This window comes from Vombatus ursinus, unplaced genomic scaffold (assembly GCF_900497805.2).
Source record: "Vombatus ursinus unplaced genomic scaffold, bare-nosed wombat genome assembly UNPS02014768.1, whole genome shotgun sequence".
Taxonomy (NCBI): domain Eukaryota; kingdom Metazoa; phylum Chordata; class Mammalia; order Diprotodontia; family Vombatidae; genus Vombatus; species Vombatus ursinus.
Window position 1 is genome coordinate 24,169,304 of NW_020954546.1, and position 20,039 is coordinate 24,189,342.

The following is a 20,039-nucleotide window of genomic DNA, read 5'->3' on the forward strand; positions in this document are numbered from 1 at the left end:
GTGTGTGTGTGTGTGTGTGTGTGTGTGTGTGTGTGTGTGTGTGTGTGCGCGCGCAGCAACCCCCTGCCCCCAAGCTGCTCTGTGCTGTGCATCACAGCACTACCCAGGTAGCTTTGCAGGTTGTCTGCTTTCCACGTGGATGCTCCATCCCTCCACCTTTCCTGAAAGTCCCCTGTACACTCCCTCCACACAGAACAGGAACATAGCAGACAGCATGTTAACCATCAAAGCCCAGCAAACAAAGGGCAGGAGCCCAGAGGTGGAGAGGAACACCATGGCAGGGGCAGACAGAACCACAGGATACCCTGCCCTGCTTACCCCATTTGAATGAAGCTCCTATTTTTTTGGACAAGGCGAACACAGAACGTGCCTAAATGTTACAGCGGTTTTCTCCCTCCCCCTCTCCCTCCCAGCCCCGGTGAAAAGAAAATCTATTTTTGTTAATGGGGGAAACTTTTTTTAAAATGTTAAACAGAACATAAAGTCCTTGAAGGAAGGCAGTTTCACTTTGTATCCACAGCACATAGTAGGTATAGGGATAGAAACTGCACCTGTGATTTCTTCTGTACAGGGAATTCCCAGAGGAGGAAGGTCCCTTCACCGATGCAGGTTGGCACTTCCTCTCCAATTTGTAGTTGTAGAGAGTTGTCTGGGTCCCTGAGAGGCTCAGTAACTTGCCCTCTATGTGTGAGAGGTTGGACTGGACCCTACGGGCTTCCTTTCCTGGTTCTAAGGCTGGCTCTCCCTCCATGACTGCCCAATGCCTCTCCCAGTAAGCACTTAGCGACAGGACTTCGGCTATCTCATGCCTCCTGCAGGATCCAAAACAGAATGGAGACTCCTCTGGGAGGAGCAGGAGGGAGGAGTGAGGAGCACAGGTTTAAAGCTGGAAGGATCTCTGGGACCACTGAGTCCAGCCCTCCTCCCTTCCTTTTCCACAGGATGACCCTGAGCCCCAGGGAGGTGAAGAGATTGGCCCAGGATCACACAGGTGGTAAAGGATAGAGAGCCAAGGTCCTACCCCAGCTCCCAGGCATGCTGAAGCTGCTGCACAATGTCGCCCCCACTGGACTGTAAGCTCCTTGAGGGCAAGAATTGTTTTTGCTTCTCCATTGTGCTAGTGTTCAGCACAGAATCTAGCACTTAGTACGTGCTTAATAAATAAATGCTTATTGATTGACTGATTGCAGACATTAGGATCTAGGGATGAACTAGGGATGGGAGGGAGAGGAGGGATCTGGAGGCAGTTGCCCCCAGGATCTCAGGCCTGAGGGTTCAAAGCTCAGACAGGCAAGAAGTGGGGAGGCTGGGGTGGGGGGTGGGGAGCTCTGGCTTCCTTTTGTGCAAGAGGAACTGGGCCAGGGCTGGCCCCCAAGTGGGCGGAGCTCCCCGAGATTCACCCAAAGCTAGCACTTCCATTATTTTCCAGGAGTGAGGAGGATAGGGATTAACGAATGTTGGGACCAAGAACACAGTCATGAGCATCCCAAATACCCAGGTTCCCCTCTTGCTTGCTCCCCTCAATGGTACATGGCTTCTGCTAGGGCAGGCATTTGTCATACACTACGGATCCTTTCTAAGAATGTGTTTGTGTGTGCTGTGTTCAGTCGTTTTCAGTCATGTCCAACTCTTTGTTATCCTTTTGGGGGTTTTCTTGGCAAAGACACTGGAGTGGTTTGCCATTTCCTTCTCTAGTTCATTATACTGACGAGGAAACTGAGGCAAACAGGGATACATGACTTGCCCAAGGTCATACAGCTACATAAGTGTCTGAGGCTGGATTTGAACTCATGTCTTGCTGATTCCAGGTCCAGCAATCTGTCCACTGAGTCATCTAGCTGCCCCAGAAAAACGTTTTTAAATGCATAAAATACAATACAGAAGATTACAAAAGACACCACTTCATTGCCTCTCCCCTATACTACTGCATCGTTCTCCTTGCAGCAAGCCTCTCTTTGCTCCCCAACCATGCCACCATCCCATTGCCTCTCCAAAGACCCCTCACACCTTTAAACTCCCAAGACTTCAGGATTTTGAAGTTCAGGCCCCAGCACATCACTCTCCTGCTCAATGTATTCCAGTGGCCCCCTAAAAAAAGAGACTCCTCACTTTGATTCTTTCATATCTTTTTGACCTTTCCAACCTCCCTGGACATTAAGGCCTCTCCTGGCCCCGACCTCCATCCACCTGGGCTGCTTTCTGGTCCTCACACACAACGACCCAGCTCTTGTCTCTGAGCCTTGGCACTGGCCAGCTCCGCTCAACTCGGCCTCAGAGCCCCAATGTCCCTTCAAGACTCAGCTGTAAAATTCTAAAAAATGAATGCTAACAATAAATAAATAAACAATAAAGTGGGGCGGGGGGAGACACAGCTGAGGCCCCATCTTTGGCATAAAGCCTTCTGCGATCTCCCCGACTGCTAGCATGCTTTCACCCAAGCTCCCTTTCACATTTATTCTCTTTATATTTATGTTGTATATACTAATACACGTGCCTGTCGGCTCCCTCAAGAGAACGCAATCTCCTCTTGAACGGGGATGTTGCTACACTTTGTATCTGCGTTCTCAGTAGCATGGTGCCTGGACCATGCTGTTGATCAGTCAATCATGTCCAACTCTCCGAGACCCCATTTGGGGTCTTCTTGGCAGAGATACTAGAGTGGTTTGCCATTTCCTTCTCCAGCTCATTTGACAGATGAGGAAACTGAGGCTGACAGGGTAAAGTGACTTGCCCCAGGTGACACAGCTAGTCAGCATCTAAGGCCAGATTTGAACTCAGGTCTTCCTGACTCCAGGCCCAGCTCTATCCACGGCACCACCCAGCTAGTCCATAGTAGGAGCTTAATAAATGCTTGATCCTTTTTTGACTGACTTACTGATTAAGCACACCAAGTTTGCAAAGGGCTTCGTATGGTACAAGTGTTGTCTTCTCCCAGTTTTCCAGATAAGCAAACAAAGGCTCTGAGAGTGGAAGTGCCCTTGCCCATGGTCATAGGAAGGCAGCTGGGTACAACAGAAAGATGGCGGAGGATCTGGTTCAGGTCCCAGCCCTGTCCCATTCTGCCTCTGGGCTCTTTAGCTCAGCTTCCTCATCTCAGAATTGTTTCCTCATAGCCCCAGCACTTGTCCCAGAAAAGGTGCTGAGTAAGTTATTGTCAATTAGTTTATTGACAGAAGCCCCGTCCTGAGCTGAGAACTCCCTTGGATGGCCCCGCACAGACAGACATTATGATCTTCATCTCCTTGGAGGCCAGGGCAATCCTCCCCTGAATTCAGATCACTTTAAAGGGAGATGGACGTGCTTGATGCCAGAGCCCAGCGAAGGCACTTACTGGTGGTCATGAGACCTTGGACCAGTCACTGCCCCTCTCTTTGTTTTGGTCTAAAGTAGGGGTCACAGTAAGCAGCAGAGATGGGATTTTAGTCCTCTGAATGCTCCACCACTGCCTCTGATGCTGCCTACCTCCCAGGGGTGCTGCTATGGAAACCCGTATACATTGTAGGGAGGCAAAGGGGGTTCCCTGGCCCTCCTCTCTCTAGGCATCTTCTGCCAGTGGTTAGTTAATGGTTTGCAAACTAGTAATAATCCCTCGCATTGAAAAATAATCCAATACAATTTGGAGTCTGAGGACCTAGGTTCAAATCCTTCCACTTATACCACTTATTCCTTTTGTGGCCGTGGACAAATTGTTTAACTTCTACGGATTTTAATATTCCTCATTTTAAATTGACGGGTTTGGAATAGATGGTTTATAAAGCAGTATGGTATACTAATTTGAGGGCAGCAGGCCTGGAGTCAATTCCTGAGTTCAAATCCAGTCTCAGACATTTCCTAAGTGTGTGACCCTAGGCAAGTCACTTAACCCTATTTGCCTCAGTTTCCTCACCTGTAAAATAGGAGGGCTGGATTAGATGGCTTCTGAGGTCCCTTCTAAATTTAGATCTGTGATCCTGCCTTAATGTTTACTATGCCCACACAGTCGCTTCCTCTCCCTGTGCCTCAGTTTCCTCGTCTGTAAAATGATAGAACTGGACCATTTGACTAGACCCCTTCCAGCTCTAAATCTCTGGCACCAAGACAAACAAGTGACCATAGTTCCTGGGTGGAAGCTTTTTCCAAGGACATCTTCCAGCCTCTAGAAAAATACCCCCAGGGCTGCCTGTCCCTCCAGGCTGGGTACCAGGCAGAGTAATTAGGCATTCTGGGGGCGGTGGTTGCTTGGAAACAGCAGCTCAGCACTAGGTGATCTAATAAAGGAAATAGCAGAGATGCTAATTTCCTTTTTCCGGGTAATGAATAATCAAATCTCTAATGCCTCCCTCAGAAGGCAGGCTACTCTTTCCCCTTCTGAGGCAGAGCTGGTCCTGGCCCTCTTTCCAGGCCTCCAACTTGAAGGTCCCAAGCAGACCAGGGCTAATGCAGAACCCCAATAATGGAGCCACTCCAGATGCCTCAATGGGACGCTGGCCTCCACAGATGAACCCAGCAGGTTCCTCTGGGGCGGGCATGAGGCACCAGTGCCCCAGGAGAGGAAGCCAACCTGGGCAGGGTTTTCTCATCTGCTTCCCTCTCTCCAGCGAGGAAGGTCTGACACTCAATCCAGTGCATTTAGACCAGCCTCATTTCCCAATCCCACCCCCCATCCCCCAATGGCCAATGCCTTTCCCTGGAGATTACTCCCTCAATTTAGTGCTGGAAGGAATTCCAGAAGCCACCTTATCCAAACCCCTCCTTTAGCAGATGAAGAAATTAAGGCTCAGAGAGCCACGTGACTTGCCCATAATCACACAGGTAGGGTCAGAGGCAGGACATGGGTCTTTCTGACTTTCAAGTTCAACCCTTTCTTTTTCCAGAAAGGATGAATCATCTTGCCTACTACAGTCATGAAACTACAGTCAAAAAGTACTTCCTATATATTCTGCAGGGCAGCTAGGTGGCACAGTGAATACAGCACTGGGCTTAGAGTCAGGAAGACCTGAATTCAAATCTAGCTTCAGACACTTACTAGCTGTGTGACCTTGGGCAGGTCACTTCACCCTGTTTGCCTCAGTTTCCTCATCTGTAAAATGAGCTGGAGAAGGAAATGGCAAACTACTCTAGTATCTCTGCCAAGAAAACCCCAAATGGGTCCATGAAGAGTCAGACGTGACTGAACAACAACCTATATTTAGTATTAAGTTTTTTAAGTATGCATAGTTCCCCTCAATAGAAGGTAAGCCCCTCAGGGGCAGGGACGCTTCTGTTTTGGAACACAGCTTGTTTTCACTGAATTAGGATAAAAGAGGGTCACAAGGCTGGAGCAGTAAGAGAGGGCCACAGCCTGCAGGCTACTCAGGCGGTCAGGAAATGTGTAGGATAGTCACACAGTGGGGGCTGCCTGGGAGTCCCCCACCTGATTCTGTAATCCCTGGGTGGCAGAACGTAAGAGGAGGAGGATCTCAGGCTCCTGCACCATCTTTGCCCAGTTTGCCCTGGTGGGGGGCCTGGAAGAGTCTGTGCTGCCTCTCTCAAGGTCAAGGTCATTCCCTTTAAACCATCCTCAGGGTCAAGGTCAGTTCTGGTGTCTATGCTAAAGAACCTTCTTCAGTAGCAGAAGAAAACTAGCCCAGGCCTCCTCCTCTTGGCTCTGCCAGAACCTGTACGCCTTGGATAAGTCACTTAGCCTCCATTTCCTCATCTGAAAAATGAGGATGCTGGACTGGAGGGTTCTAAGACCCCTTCCCAATCCCCATGGATGACTTGATAAGCCCATGATCCCCCAGTGAAGGGCGGCTGCCTTTTTTTGTATGGCCTGCAAACTAAGGATGGGACAAAAACAGGCAGCAGGAGGCTCCAGTTTGCTCTGGGAGCCGTAGTTTGCTGACCCCCGGTATAGTGAAGAGAGAGTGACTTTGAGGGCAAGAAGACCTGAGTTCAAGTCCTTCCTCAGACACACAGTGGCTAGGTGACCCTGAGCAAGTCATTTAACCTTTGTATGTACCTGACAGCATTCTATTATTTTAAGTTGAAAGACAGCTGTTCAGTTAAAATTAAATCACTAGTTCAGTTTTTTTTTTTTTAAAGTCCTTCCTTGGCAGAGCAGTGGAATAGGATCGCAAGTCAGAGGCCCTGGGTTCAAATCCTCTTTCTACCACTTCCTGCCTTGGCTTATTCTTGGTTTTAGGGTACTGTCTGTAGGTAAACGAATTCCTGTTCTCTGTCACTTTCCCCCCATTCAGTTTCCCTGCTCAGGACAAACTGAGAACGCAGGGGTTCTTGGGGCTCCCCTCTCCAGGGTCCTGATCCTTCCCACTGCCAGGAGTCTCATGGTCACTGCTGGCTCTCACTTGGTTCCTTGAAAAGCCCACAACATGCGCTCGCTCTCTGTCTCCGTCTCTCCTTCTTTGTCTGTTTGTCTGTCTCTTTTTCCCTCTCTCCCCGTCTGTCTGTCTCTGCACAATTTATTCCTTGGGAAAAGAGACAGGCAGAGGGCCATGATGGGTCTGCCCAGTTAGAATGCCATGAAAAAGGCACGGATCCCCACCACGAAATGCAGAAGGATTACAGGTGACGCAGGCCATGCCAGGAAGAGGAGGCAAGGGAGGGGCTTAGGAAGGAGTCTTAGGACTTCAAAGCTGTAAGAGGTCTTTGGAGAAGCACTGGTATAACGGACAAAGAGCTAGCCTCGGGGTCAGGAAGACTGGAGTTCAAATCCTGCCTCTGACTCATACTGGCTGTGTGATCGTACAATGAACTCCTTGTGTGACATTGGACAAATCACTTAAGCCTCTCTGGGCCTCAGTTTCCTCATCTGTAAAATGAGGGAGCTGGACTAGCTGGTCTCAGAGGACCCTTCCAGTTTTAAATCTTATGCCACTTATGACAAAGGTGAAGCCTTCTCCCCAGGGCTGGAAAACAACCCCCACAAAAGAGCTAAACTGAGGAAGGGCTGGGAACTTTGGAGGGTCACTAGCCTTTCATGGCTCCTTTGTCCCCTGAAAACCACTGCCCCAATTTCCTGCCCATCTTGTGTCGGCGGCCCTGTTCTCCTGGTAGCACCTGCAAACCCTGGTCCAGCTGAAGCTTTGTGGCAGGCGGTCATCCACATCCTAGTGCATCCCCATCCTCATGGCGGATGGTCATCTGCTTCCTAGCACATCCCCAGCCTCACGGCAGACAGTCGCCTGCATCCTAGCTCATCCCCAGCCTCGAGGGAGGCCTGGCCCTGGGTGGGGAGAGGAAGGGTAAGAGACTTACCAGCTTCTGGAAGAGGTGGCCCAAGGTGACCTGGCTGTCCCACTGCTGCACCTTGGGGCAGAGGTTGTCGTAGAATTCCTTGTGGATCTCGTAGATGTCCTGGATCTTGTAGAAGATGGTCTCGATCTGCTGGATGGTGAGCACAGGTTGGGAGGTGGTGGCTGTGGCCTTGAGGGGTTTCATGGGCTGTGAGCAGGAAGGGAGAGAAGATAGGGCTAGAGTAAGAAAACCCAAACAGAATCAACCAAGAACATGGGGAGAGCGGGGGCGGTGGGGGGTGTGAGGAGACCTACATTCAGATTTCTGGGGTTTGTGACCCTGGGCAAACAAACTCCTTAAATTCTGAGCCTCAGGGTCCTCATCCATAAAATGGGGACAAGCATGCTTACACTCGCTACCTCATGGGGACAATGTGAAGAAAACACACAATGAACCTTAAATACATTAATGCATCAAGGACCTGTGGGAATGCCTTCCAATAACAATAATAATAATAGCCAGCACATAGGTTACACTTTAAGATTTGCAGCAAAGTGCTTTGCAGATATTATCACATTTGATCCTCACAATAACCCTGGGAGGCAGGGTTTTTTTTTAATTTTTATTTATTTATTTATTTATTAAATTTTTTTAAAAAAATTTATTTTTATTTTTTTTATTTTTATCCCTCATTTTACAGATGAGGAAACGGAAGCAGGCAGAGCTTAAGTGTCTTGCCCAGGGTCACACAGCTAGTAAGCGTATGAGGCCAAATTTGAACTCAGGACTTCATGACTCCAGGTCCAAACTCTCTTCATTAACATATATTACAATCTGTCAGTACTTTTAGTCACAAAGGTGGGGAGATTCATTCTCAGGGAACTGACTTGCCCAAGGTCATACAGCTAGCTAGGAAGCATCAGAGACAGGATCTGAACCCAAGACCTCTGACTCCAGAGTCCCTTCAGAGGATCTAGGTCTAAAGCTAGAAAGGACCTCAGACGCCAGTGAGTACTCTTTTACAGAGCAGGAGAATGAAGTACAGCTGGTAACATGACTTGTCCAAAGTCACACAGCTAGTGAGTGTCAGGGGCAGGATTTGAACCCAGGTCCTCTAGACTCTAAGTCTGGCGCCCTGTTGACGAAGGCTACACCGTCTCTCATAACCTTTAAAGCATGTACATAAATGTGAGGGCGTCGCTTTTTTAAAAAATTGATCTGTGATGTCATTGCTATAGGAAAGGCCTAGTGAGGAAATTCCATCCACTAATGCAGGGGAGCACCTCCTTAGCAAGGTCTAACTTAAAATCACTGGAGAATAATTAAGAGACTTGCCTTGGGTCACAGAGACAAAACTTGAAACCGGGCCTCTGAGCTCTTAACCAGCTCTCTCTTCACTAGTCTTGCTGCCTTTCCTCTAAATGTGAGTTATTATTATACTATCCATCCCCACAGGGCTAGGAGGGGCTGAGGGGATGTCCTTTGCCAGAGTCTTGTCCAGACAAGGGCCTAGAGGGGGCACTGTACCCACTACATTGGGCCTGATGCCTGATTTATACTTGGGTGTGGCTGTCACAGGCCCCAACAGGCCATCATGCTAAGCTCACATGGCAAAGAAACCCAGCATGCTGAGACCTGCCGGATTCGGGACAGGGGCCAAGACTGGGCACCCATGGACTCCATCTGGAAGCCAGCCCGCAGGCTGCAGTCACGGGCAGCGCCCTGCCAGCCCAGCTGGAATGGGTTGTTTGCTTTTTTTTTTTTTTAACAGGGTTCACACCTTCCTCTGGGGAGGACCTCACCCAGTATGTCATGAGGCCCCTTCCCCTCCCACTCTAGCGGATGGGAGGGTTAGCCTGGAACTTCCTCCCTGTGAAGCTGTCCTCCCTTTGCCAGCAATGGAGAGAGGAGAGTTGGGCTCTCTGCAGGTGGAAATCAAACAGCCCCTTTCTCTGAGGACAGCTATGGCCCAACCGACAGGATCAGAGGTTTCAAAGCCAGATGGTACCTCAGAGACCATCCAATCCAACTCCCACATTTTACAGCCGAGGAAACTGAAGCCCAGAGAGGTTAAGTAACTTACAGGATCATCACCTTAGAGCTAGAAGGGGTCTCAGAGGGCACCTAGTACAACAGGTAGGGAAACCAAGGCTCAGGAAACTGAACTGACCTGCCTGAGATCCCACAGCTATTTAGCCTCAGAGATAGGATTTGACTTAAAGTAAGAAAATTATTAAACGAATAAAACTAGAAGATGGTTTTAGGAAAAAAAAAACTAATAAAATAGATAAACCATTGGTTAATTTGATTAAAAAAAAAAAGAAAGAGGGACAGCTAGGTGGTGCAGTGGATAGAGTTCTAGTATTGGAGTCAGAAGGACCTGAGTCCAAATCCGGCCTCAGACACTTGACACTTACTAGCTGTGTGACCCTGGGCAAGTCACGTAACCCCACTGCCTAGCCAAAAAGCAAAAAAAAAAAAAAAATCAAAAAAGAAAGAAAGAAGAAACCAAATTACTAGTATCAAAAATGAAAGGGGTGAATTCATCACCAATGAAGAGGGAAATTAAGACAACTGTTAGGAGTTATTTTGCCCAATTATATGCCAATAAATTTGACAATCTAAATGAAATGGATAAATATCTACAAAAACATAAATTACCCAGATTAACAGAAGAAGAAATAAAATATTTAAATAACCCAATCTTAGAAAAAGAAATTGAATAAGCCATCAATGAACTTTCTAAGAAAAAAACCCCAGGACCAGATGGATTCACAAGCAAATTTTACCAAGCATTAAAAGAACAATTAATTCCAATACCATATAAACTATTTGGAAAAATATGCGGAGTCCTACCAAATTCCTTTTACAATACAAATATGGTGCTAATACCCAAACCAAGAAGAGTCAAATCAGAGAAAGAAAATTACAGAACAATTTCCCTAATGAATATTGATGCAAAAAAATGTTAAATAAAATACTACCAAAGAGATTACAGCAATATATCACAAGGATCGTACACTATGACCAGGTGGGATTTATACCAGGAATGCACAGCTGGTTCAATATCAGGAAAACTATCAGCATAATTGACCATATCAATAACAAAACCAACAGAAATCATATGATTATCTCAACAGATGCAGAAAAAGTCTTTGACAAAATATAGTACCCATTCCTGTTAAAAACACTAGAGAGCATAGTAATAAATGGAGCTTACCTTAAAGTGATAAGAAATATTTTTCTAAAACCATCAGAAAGCATAATGGGGATATGGTAAAAGCCTTCCCAATACAATCAAAGGTGAAGTAAGGATGCCCATTATCACCTCCATTATTTAATATTATATTAGAAATGCTAGCTATAGCAATAAGAGAAGAAAAAGTAATTAAAAGAATTAGAACAGGCAACAAAGAAATAAAACTATCACTCTTTGCAGATGATAAGATGTTATACTTAGAAAATCCTAGAGAATCAACTGAAACACTACTTTGAAATCATCAACAACTTTAGCAAAGTTTCAGGTCACAAAATAAACCCACATAAATCATCAGCATTTCTATATATTACCAACAAAGTCTAGCAGCAGGAGATAGAAAGAGAAATTCCATTTAAAATAACTGTAGACAATATAAAATACTTGGGAGTTTACCTGCCAAGATAAACCCAGGAACTTTATGAATACAACTATAAAACACTTTCCATACAAATAAAGTCAGATCTAAACAACTGGAAAAATATTAGTTGCTCATGGGTAGGCCAAGTCAATATAATAAAAATGACAATTCTACCTAAATTAACCTATTTATTCAGTGCCATACCAATCAAAATATCAAAAATTATTTTATAGAGCTAGAAAAAATAATAACAAAGTCCATCTGGAAGAACAAAAGCTCAAGGATATCAAGGGAATCAATGAAAAAAATGTAAAAGAAGGTGGTCTAGCTGTAAGAGATCTCAAATTATTAATAAAAGTGGTAATTATCAAAATAATCTGGTACTACTAAGAAATGGAGAGGTGGATCAGTGGAATAGATTAGGTACAAATTACATTATAGTAAATGACCATAGTAATCTACCATATGATAATCCAAAAGATCCAAGCTTTTGGAACAAAAACTCATCATTTGACAAAAACTGCTGGGAAAAATGGAACAGTATGGCAGAAACTAGGTATAGACCAACATCTCACACAGTATACTAAGATAAGGTCAAAATGGGTACATGATTTACACATAAAGGGTGACACTATAAGCAAATTAAGAGAGTATGGAATAGTTTATCTGTCAGACTTACGGATAAGGGAAAAATTTTAAATGAAAGAAGACACAGAGAGCATTACAAAATGTAAAATAGATCATTTTGATTATATAAAATTAAAGAAGGTTTTACACAAACAAAACCAATGCAATCAAAATTATAAGGAAAGCAGAAAACTGGGGGAAATGTTTGCAACAAGTATCTCTGATAAAGGCCTTATCTTTCAGATATATAGAGAACTGAGTCAAATTTATAAAAATACAAGTCATTCCCCAAATGATAAATGTTCAAAGGATATGAACAGGCAGTTTTCAATGAAATCATATCTGAAAAAATGCTCTAAATCACTATTAAGCAGAGAAATGCAAATTAAAAAAGCTCTGAGGTACCACATCACACCTATCAGAGTGGCTAATATGACAAAAAGGGAAAATGTTGGATGTTGGAGGGGATGTGGGAAAACTGGGACACTAATGCACTGCTGGTGGAGTTGTGAACTGATCCAACCATTCTGGAGAGCAATTTGGAACTATGGCAAAAGAGTTGTGCATACCCTTTGATGCAGCAATACCACTGCTAGGTCTATATTCCAAAGACATCCAAAAAAAAGGGAAAAGGGCCTATTTGTACAAAAATATTTATATAGCAGCTCTTTTTGCGGTGGCTAAGAAATGGAAATCAAAGGGATGCCCATCAATTGGGAAATGGCTACACAAGCTGTGGTATATGATTGTAATGGAATATTATTGTAATATAAAAAATGACAAGCAGGGGCAGCTAGGTGACACAGTAGATAGAACACCGGATGCCCTGGAGTCAAGAGGACCTGAGTTCAAATGTGACCTCAGAGCAAACACTTGACACTTACTAGCTGTGTGACCCTGGGCAAGTCACTTAACCCCAATTGCCTTGCCAAACCCCTCCAAAAAAATGACAAGCAGGACAATTTCAGAAAAACCTGGAAAGACTTACATGAACTGATGCATAATGAAGTGAATAGAACCAGGAGAACATCGTCCACAGTAACAGCAATATTGTTTGATGAAGAACTGTGAATGACTTAGCTATTCTCAGCAATACGATGATCTAAGACAATTGCAAAGGACTAATGATAAAGCATACTACCTGCCTCCAGAGAAAGAACTGATATTGACTGAATACAGACTGAAGCATTTTTCACTTTCTTTCTCTTATTTTTCCTTTATTCGAGTCTTCTTGTACAAAATGACTAATATGGAAATGTTTTATATAACTGCACATGTATAACCTATATCTGCTTGCTTATTGTCTGAGGTAGGGAGGAGGGAAGGATACAATTTGGAACTCAAAACTTTAAATAAAGATGTAGGGAAAAAAGAGAGAGACAGGATTTGAACTCAGGGCTGCTGACTCCAGAGCCAAGGCTCTTTCTTTTTCTTTCTTTTTTTTTTCTTCAGTTCACATTTTAGTTTTCTATTGGGATTTATTTTTTAATTAATTTATTTTTAGTTTTCAACAATTACTTCCATAAGCTTTTGAGTTTTAAATTTTTCTCCTCCTCCCTCCCCAAGACAGCGTGCAATCTAATATAGGCTATACATATACATTTCTATTAAACATATTTTCACAATAGTGATGTTGTAAGTAAGAATTAGAACCAATAGGAGGAACCACCAGAAAGAGGAAACAAAATACAACAGAAGAAAAACAATAGCAAATAGTATGCTTTGATCTGCATTCAAACTCCATAGCTCTTTCTTTGGATGTGGATAGCATTTTCCATCACGAGGCCTTTGGAGATGTCTTAGATCCTTGCATTGCTGAGAAGGGCTAAGTCTATCAACGCTAGTCATCGCACAATACGGCTGTTATTGTGTACAACGTTCTCCTGGTTCTGCTCACTTCATTCTGCATCAGTCCATACAAGTCTTTCCAGGTTTTTCTGAAGTCAGCAAGGCTCTTTCTACTACCATGATTTAGGTTTAGGCTCATCATGTTTTCTTTTCACTGTGCAATGATTCTCCCTTTCCAGCAGGCAGGTATGTGCACGTCTGACCTGACACCCTCCGGGGCCAGCAAAAACAGAGATCCAGATGTCTTGAGCAAATGACAAGCTGTCATCACCCAGCATGGTCCATAGAGTTAGCCAAATAAGAGCAATGCTCCCCTTTATCCCTTACCACACATGGGCATTGGGAGCTGAGTGGGTGCAGTTTCTGACACCCACAAACCATCTGCTTTATGCTTCAGACAGAGACTTTCCCAGGACAGATGGTCTCCATAGGCCTCCCTGCTAATATGGCCTGCCTAGGGGGTTAAGGGTGGGGAAGGGGCAAGAAGGGGAAACTGATTGTTCTGTTTCTTGCAAAAGGAAAAATAAAATGACAAAGGGGAGAGAAGAAAGGGGATAGCATTATCACCAAGTAACTTAACTTTAAATTCTATTACATCCTCCAAAAAAAGAGAGGAGGAGGAGTTTCTTCTCTCTCAAACAGTCCCTTAACTTATCTGCAAAATCAGCAGCTTTCCAGGGGAGAAATCTCACAGCTCACCTAAACAAAAACAAGGGCAGCCATCTGAGCAACAGCCATGCAGGAAAATGGAAATGAGAGCTCTGACTCACAAGGCCTGTCCTGCAGAGAGCTCCCAGATGAGGGGCTGTGTTCCCACACCCAAAGGAGACAGAAATGTAATAGCACGAAGATGTAGGAAGACCATAGGGTCCTAGATTTAGAGCTGGAAGGAACTTAGAGGCCATTGGGTCCAACCTTCTCATTTAACAGATGAGGAAATTGAGGTTAAGTGACTTGCCCAGGGTCACAAAGCTACTGAGTATCTGAGACAGGATTTGAACCCAGGCCTTCCTGATTTCCATTCCATTGCCCTAACCACTGTGACATACTACCTCAGAAGAGCACTAGAGAACATCCATAATGATAATGGGTCTAGAAATCACATCAAATGAGGAATAGTTGGGGCAGCTAGGTGGCGGAGTGGATAGAGCACTGGCCTTGAAGTCAGGAGGACCTGAGTTCAGATCCGGTCTCGGACCAAACACTTGACACTTACTAGTTGTGTGACCTTGGGCAAATCACTTAACCCCAATTGCAAAAAAAAAAATGAGGAATAGTTGGGGCAATTGGAAATAAACAATAGGATTTTCAATATAGAGTTTGATAGCATCTCAGAGGTCAAGTCCAACTCTATCACTTTCTGAATAAGGAATCCAAGAATTCTAGTCTAACCCCCTCATTTTACAGATGAGGAAACTGAGGCCCAGAGAGGTCACAGCTTTAGAAATGGAAGGAATCTAGCAGTTCATCCAGTCCAGTGCTTCTTAAACTGTGGGTCGTGAAAAATTTGGCAACAGTAAAAGGTTTCTGAATGCACAACGACCAAAAATTAATTAAAAATCAAACTGATAATAAATCTTAAGTGTTTCTGGCAGCGCTTGCATCATATAACTTCAATGAAGTCTTGGTTCTGAACACAAAACTGTGCATGTCCTCAGATCACACAACACCTGAAATGCCTGTGGAAAAAGTTTAAGGAGCCCTGATCTAATCCAATCCACTCATTTCACAGATGAGGAAACTGAGGTCAAGAGGCACCAAGGGATAAACTGCTAAGCCAGGATTTGGATCCAGGTCCTATAAACCTCGAGTTCTGTCCTGTATCCCTGGCATTATGTTTAACCTAGAAAACAGAAGACTTGGGCAGATGTGAAGGGTTCTCATGTGGAAATGGGAGGAGACTTACTCTGTGTTGCTTAGAAGAACTAGGCAGGGTGGGCCACTGCTCCACAGATGCAGGTTTAGGCTATACTAAAAAGGAAAAATTTTCTAACAAGCTGTCTAGCAAGAGAATGAGCTATCTTGCTGTGGGAATATGCACATTTTCCTGTCAGTGAAAGCAATCCAAGGAGAAGTGAGATGCCCATCTGTCAGGCATGCTATAGTAGCGGTTCATTCATGGGCTGGAACCGAGAGGTTCATTCATGGATTTAGAGCTGGGACAGATATCACAAGCCATCTCGTCAGTTTCATTTTCCAGATGAGGAAAATGAACCCCAGAGAGGTTAAGAGACTTGCCTGGTATCACAAAGTCTGAGGCAGGTGAACTCAGGCCTTCCTGACTCCAATTCATACACATATAAGTGAATGAGCAGGGATCCAAACCCTTGTCCTCTCACTCCAAGTTAGTACTCCAACTCCAAGTGGCAGAACTAGCATCTGATTCCAGGGCCTCTGTCTCCAAATCCAGAACTTTCTGTGCCTACCCCCAGCCCTCCCCAAAATGCATCCTCACTTCACTAGGCAAGAGTCTGCATAGGATGGCCTGAGATGCGATTCTAAGCCTGGCACACTGCTGACCTCAGCTCTGGCTAAGTCTCACTAGCAAAAAGTCCCAGGCTCAAAGTCTCCTCTGAATGTGAAAGCTAGAGCTCCCATGCTCTGCTAAGGGGAGGGAGTTATGTTCACTTAAATGGACAAATAACAATCCAGTTGCTGATCTTTCCAAACTCTCAGCTCCAGGAAGGAAGGATTCCAGAAAGTAAAGAGCATGAGCAGACCATATTCTCCCTTCCTCATACTCCTGACAGCCTTAACCAATCAATATCCATCGAGAATATCTTGAATATGGAGTCAGGAGATCTGAACTGGAATCTGATTTCAGACACTTTTTAGCTATTTCACAGGATCATGAATTGAAAAGCTCCAATGGGCCTTAAAAGTCATTCTTTGCTCAATCCCCTCATTTTCCAGATGGGGAAACTGAGAACCAGAGAAGCTTAGTAACTTAATGATAGCTAATAATAACAATAGCTAACACTTCCATAGCACTTGGCCAGGCATTGTGCTAAGCCCTTTAGAATTATTATCTCACTTGATCCTCACAACAACCCTGGGAGTTAGGCACTATTATTGTTTTACAGAAGAAGAAACCGAGGCAGACAGCGGTAAAGTGACGTGCCGAGTGTCATGCAGCTGGTAAGTGTCTAAGGCAGAATTTGAACTCAGATCTTCCTGACTCCAGGTCCAGGAGCTTGCTCCCTCATACTCTCTCTCTCTCTCCCTCCCTCCATCCCCCCTGAGCACTACAGAGTATAAGTGAAAGCCACAGTCCCTGCTCTGAAGCATTTTACAATCTATAATTAGCAATCAACCAACATTTTATCAAATATCTACATTGTACAAGAGCCCTGTGATGCCAAGCACTGGGGGCTCACAAAAATGGTGCCATCATAGAGCTCCCAGTCTTCACAGAGAGCTAAGGTACCATGACAGGTAACTAACTGTAAGACATAGAGTATATGACCAGGGCATTAGACAGGTATAAAGGCACTGTAAGATATCTAAGAGAGAAGGCTGCACCCGACCAGGGACACCCAAATCCAAGGTAGCACTGGCCTCCTCACTGACCTTCAAATACAACATTCCTGACTTGGTGTCTTTGCACTGGCTGGCCCTCATGCCTGGAACTCTGGTATCACAAAGTCTGAGGCAGGTGAACTCAGGCCTTCCTGACTCCAATTCATACACATATAAGTGAATGAGCAGGGATCCAAACCCTTGTCCTCTCACTCCAAGTTAGTACTCCAACTCCAAGTGGCAGAACTAGCATCTGATTCCAGGGCCTCTGTCTTCTTATCTCCGCCTCCTGGCTTCCTTCAAGTTCCAGATAAAATCTCACCTTTTATAACAAGCTTTTGCCAGTATCCTTTAATGCTAGCACCTTCCTTCTGTTCATTATCCTATATGTGACTTGTTTGCACAGTTTTTATATTGTCTCTCTGATTAGACCATGACTTCCTTGAGAGCAGGAACTTTTTTTTTTGGCCTTTCTTTGTATCCCCAGCCCTTAACACAATACCTAGCACACATAGGCACTTAAATGCTGGTTGACTGACAAGGTCTTCAGATCAGCAAGTAGTAAACAAATGGAGGCCTCAGATAGAGACAAATTATTCAGCAGTAAAGACAAGGAAAGCAAATGGTCAGGAGCTGGCAGAGCTTGAAGTTTCACCAAATGACATTATTTTGAATTGGGCGTGTATATAGGTAGACAGGAAGGTGAGAGTGGAGAAAGAGAGGCTAAGGATATGGGAAAGAGAGGGGATGTTGGACTGGAGCAAAGTCCTAGCAGAGGTGGGAAGGCACGGGATATCTCCCTTCTGTGACTGGAGGGAAGGAAGAAAGAAGGAGCGATGATGCACCTGTCTGAGGAGGCGCAAGACAGTGGTTGGTTGTAAAGGAAGGAGAGTCACCATGGAGAATGAGGCAGGGAACAGGTAAGGGCTGGGGAGAAGGACTCCTGGGCAGCAGCCAGGGCCTCAGCTAAGGCTGGAAATGGAGGCCGGATCTTACCGTAGCTCAATAACTGGTAGAAAGGGGAGGCGAGACTAACTTTAAACAACGAATGATTAACAGAAGAATGTATATTATTATATGCTGCGGCGCACCGTTTAGACAATAAGGACTGTGGCTCAGAAATGGGGAAGCAATGTGGGCTGGAGTCATCTGGGAAGGCTTGGGAAAGATGGGGGCTTCGTTGGAGCCAGAGGAACAGGATTTGGATTAGAGAGAGAATAAGTGATGGGACATTAAAGGTAGGAGGAAATAGCACAAGGAAAGGCAGGGAGGTGAAAAGAAATTTGGCATCTATGAAGGAAATGCCAGGAGGGGAGGGATCATAGTATTCCATGAAACTAGATAGTAATGACTTTAAGGTTTATTTAGTCTGGGATACATAGACACTCCCTTCCCCCCAAGAGATCCCTGAAAAGATTTCAGGGGCTCTATGAACTTGGATAGAAAGAAAGTTTTCATTTTCACAATCCTTTAAGTGAAATTTGGCATATTCCTTAACTATTTAAAATACTTTCCTCTAAGGAGTCCATAGGCTTCACCAGATTGCCAGAGGGGTCTATGATACAAAAAAGTTAAGAATACCTGATCTAGTCTAACCACCTCATTTTATAAGGGGAAGAAACTGAGGCCCAGAGAAGTTGAAAAACCTTGCCCAGAGCCATAAAGCTGGTGAGTGACAGGGGTAGCACTAGACCCCAAGTCTCAGACCTCTCAGGGTTAGGATGTTTCCGCTATCCCACAGTCTGCAGCCATCACAGAGATCCCCCGCTCCTGCTCTTTCCCTCTTGAGTTGGCCCACCTCTCCTGGTTCTTTGCAGAATGTCAGGCTAGGAGAAGGTCCCTTCCCGCTCAGGATCTCCCATCCTTTAATCTTTCTCCAAAATCACTCCCTCCTTCTGCCTTCTCTCTACGGCACCACCATTCATCCCATTTTCCATGTCTAGAAGCTTGGTACTAGCTCTCATGTAGGGCTGATGTCTCTCCCCCCTTAGCTTAGCTGAGACAAGATTTGGGTAGGAGGGTTTAAAATTTAAAAAGTACTTTTACTTGAAAACAAAGGAAAAAAACAATAACGAGAGAAAGGAAAAACCTTGAGCGACAGGCAAGAATAAGTCAAGTTTCTTTAAGTTTACAAAGTGCCTTCCTCCAACAACTCAGAAAGTCAAGATCTAGAGATATAATGAGTATGGCATCTACGAAGGAAACATCAAGAGGGGAGGGACCATGGGCTCCCATGTGGATAGAGTTGGGAGAGATTTTAGAGTCCATCCGGCCCTAACTCTTTTTTTGCTTCCTGGTACCTTTCAGCACATCAATGAAACCCAAGGACCCTTGCTCAGAATAGTGTTTTTAAATGCAAAAAATAAAATACAAAGAATTACAAAAGAAACCGATTCATTTGTTTATCAAATACAGTTGTAAAAAATTGTTTGAAGTTCATGGACTTCAGGTAAGGAAATAAATAGTAAGTATGACGGGCTATATTTTACAGAAGAAAAAACTGAGACGGACAGATGAGAAGTGACTTGTCCAAACAAGTGGCAGGGCCAAGACTGAAGCCGAGGCCTTGGCACACTAGGTCTATTGCCCTCTCCGTCCTCCAGACACAGATTGGCTCTGCTGGTACACAGCACCCTGGACGCCAAACCCTTACTGCAACCCTTTCTAGGAGATCACTCCTGTCCCCAGGCCTCTGGCAATCTGACCTTTCATTGAAGGTCCTGCACCCCTGGGCCTACCCTTTCTAACACTGAATATGCTCTGGAGCCCGTCTGACCTCCGTTCCAACAGCCATTAAAGGGGCTGCTGTCTGTCTCCTCCAATTTCACTTTCACTAAGTTCTTCTTTCCCGTCTGAGGGACCCTTCTAACTCTCAGTTCCTTGGTAGAGCAGGGAAAACCGAGTAGGCTTTCAACTCCGAGAATGCAGGAGCTCAGGTTCCAAGTCCCTCCAGCTTCCCCAGGCTCCCACAGATGACTCACCCAGGTTCCTCCCCAATCCCCGGGGAGATGTTTTCCAGAATCTTATCTACGCAACAAAACGCTTAAAGCAACAACAGGCAATCTTTAACTCCTACAGCAGGGACTTGGTGCGGCAGACAGGAAGGGAGGCTGTTTGAAGGAGCTGGGTAGGTTGGAATCTTGACTCGGCTGTTTGCTACCTGTGTGACCTGGGGACAAGTCACTTGACCCTCCTGCGCCTCGGTTTCCCCAT

At 45.0% G+C, this 20,039-nt stretch overlaps 1 protein-coding gene across 4 annotated transcripts in view; it reads right to left on the minus strand.

Annotated features, from left to right (window-relative positions):
* The window catches only part of ABR (ABR, RhoGEF and GTPase activating protein), a 297,476-nt gene that overhangs the window by 102,588 nt on the left and 174,849 nt on the right, over window positions 1-20,039 (minus strand). For all 4 annotated transcript variants that reach the window (XM_027861657.1, XM_027861659.1, XM_027861658.1 and 1 more), the window contains one exon: window positions 7,237-7,422. In XM_027861657.1, coding sequence (XP_027717458.1) covers window positions 7,237-7,422 — 186 coding nt within the window. The remainder of the gene's footprint in view (window positions 1-7,236; window positions 7,423-20,039) is intronic.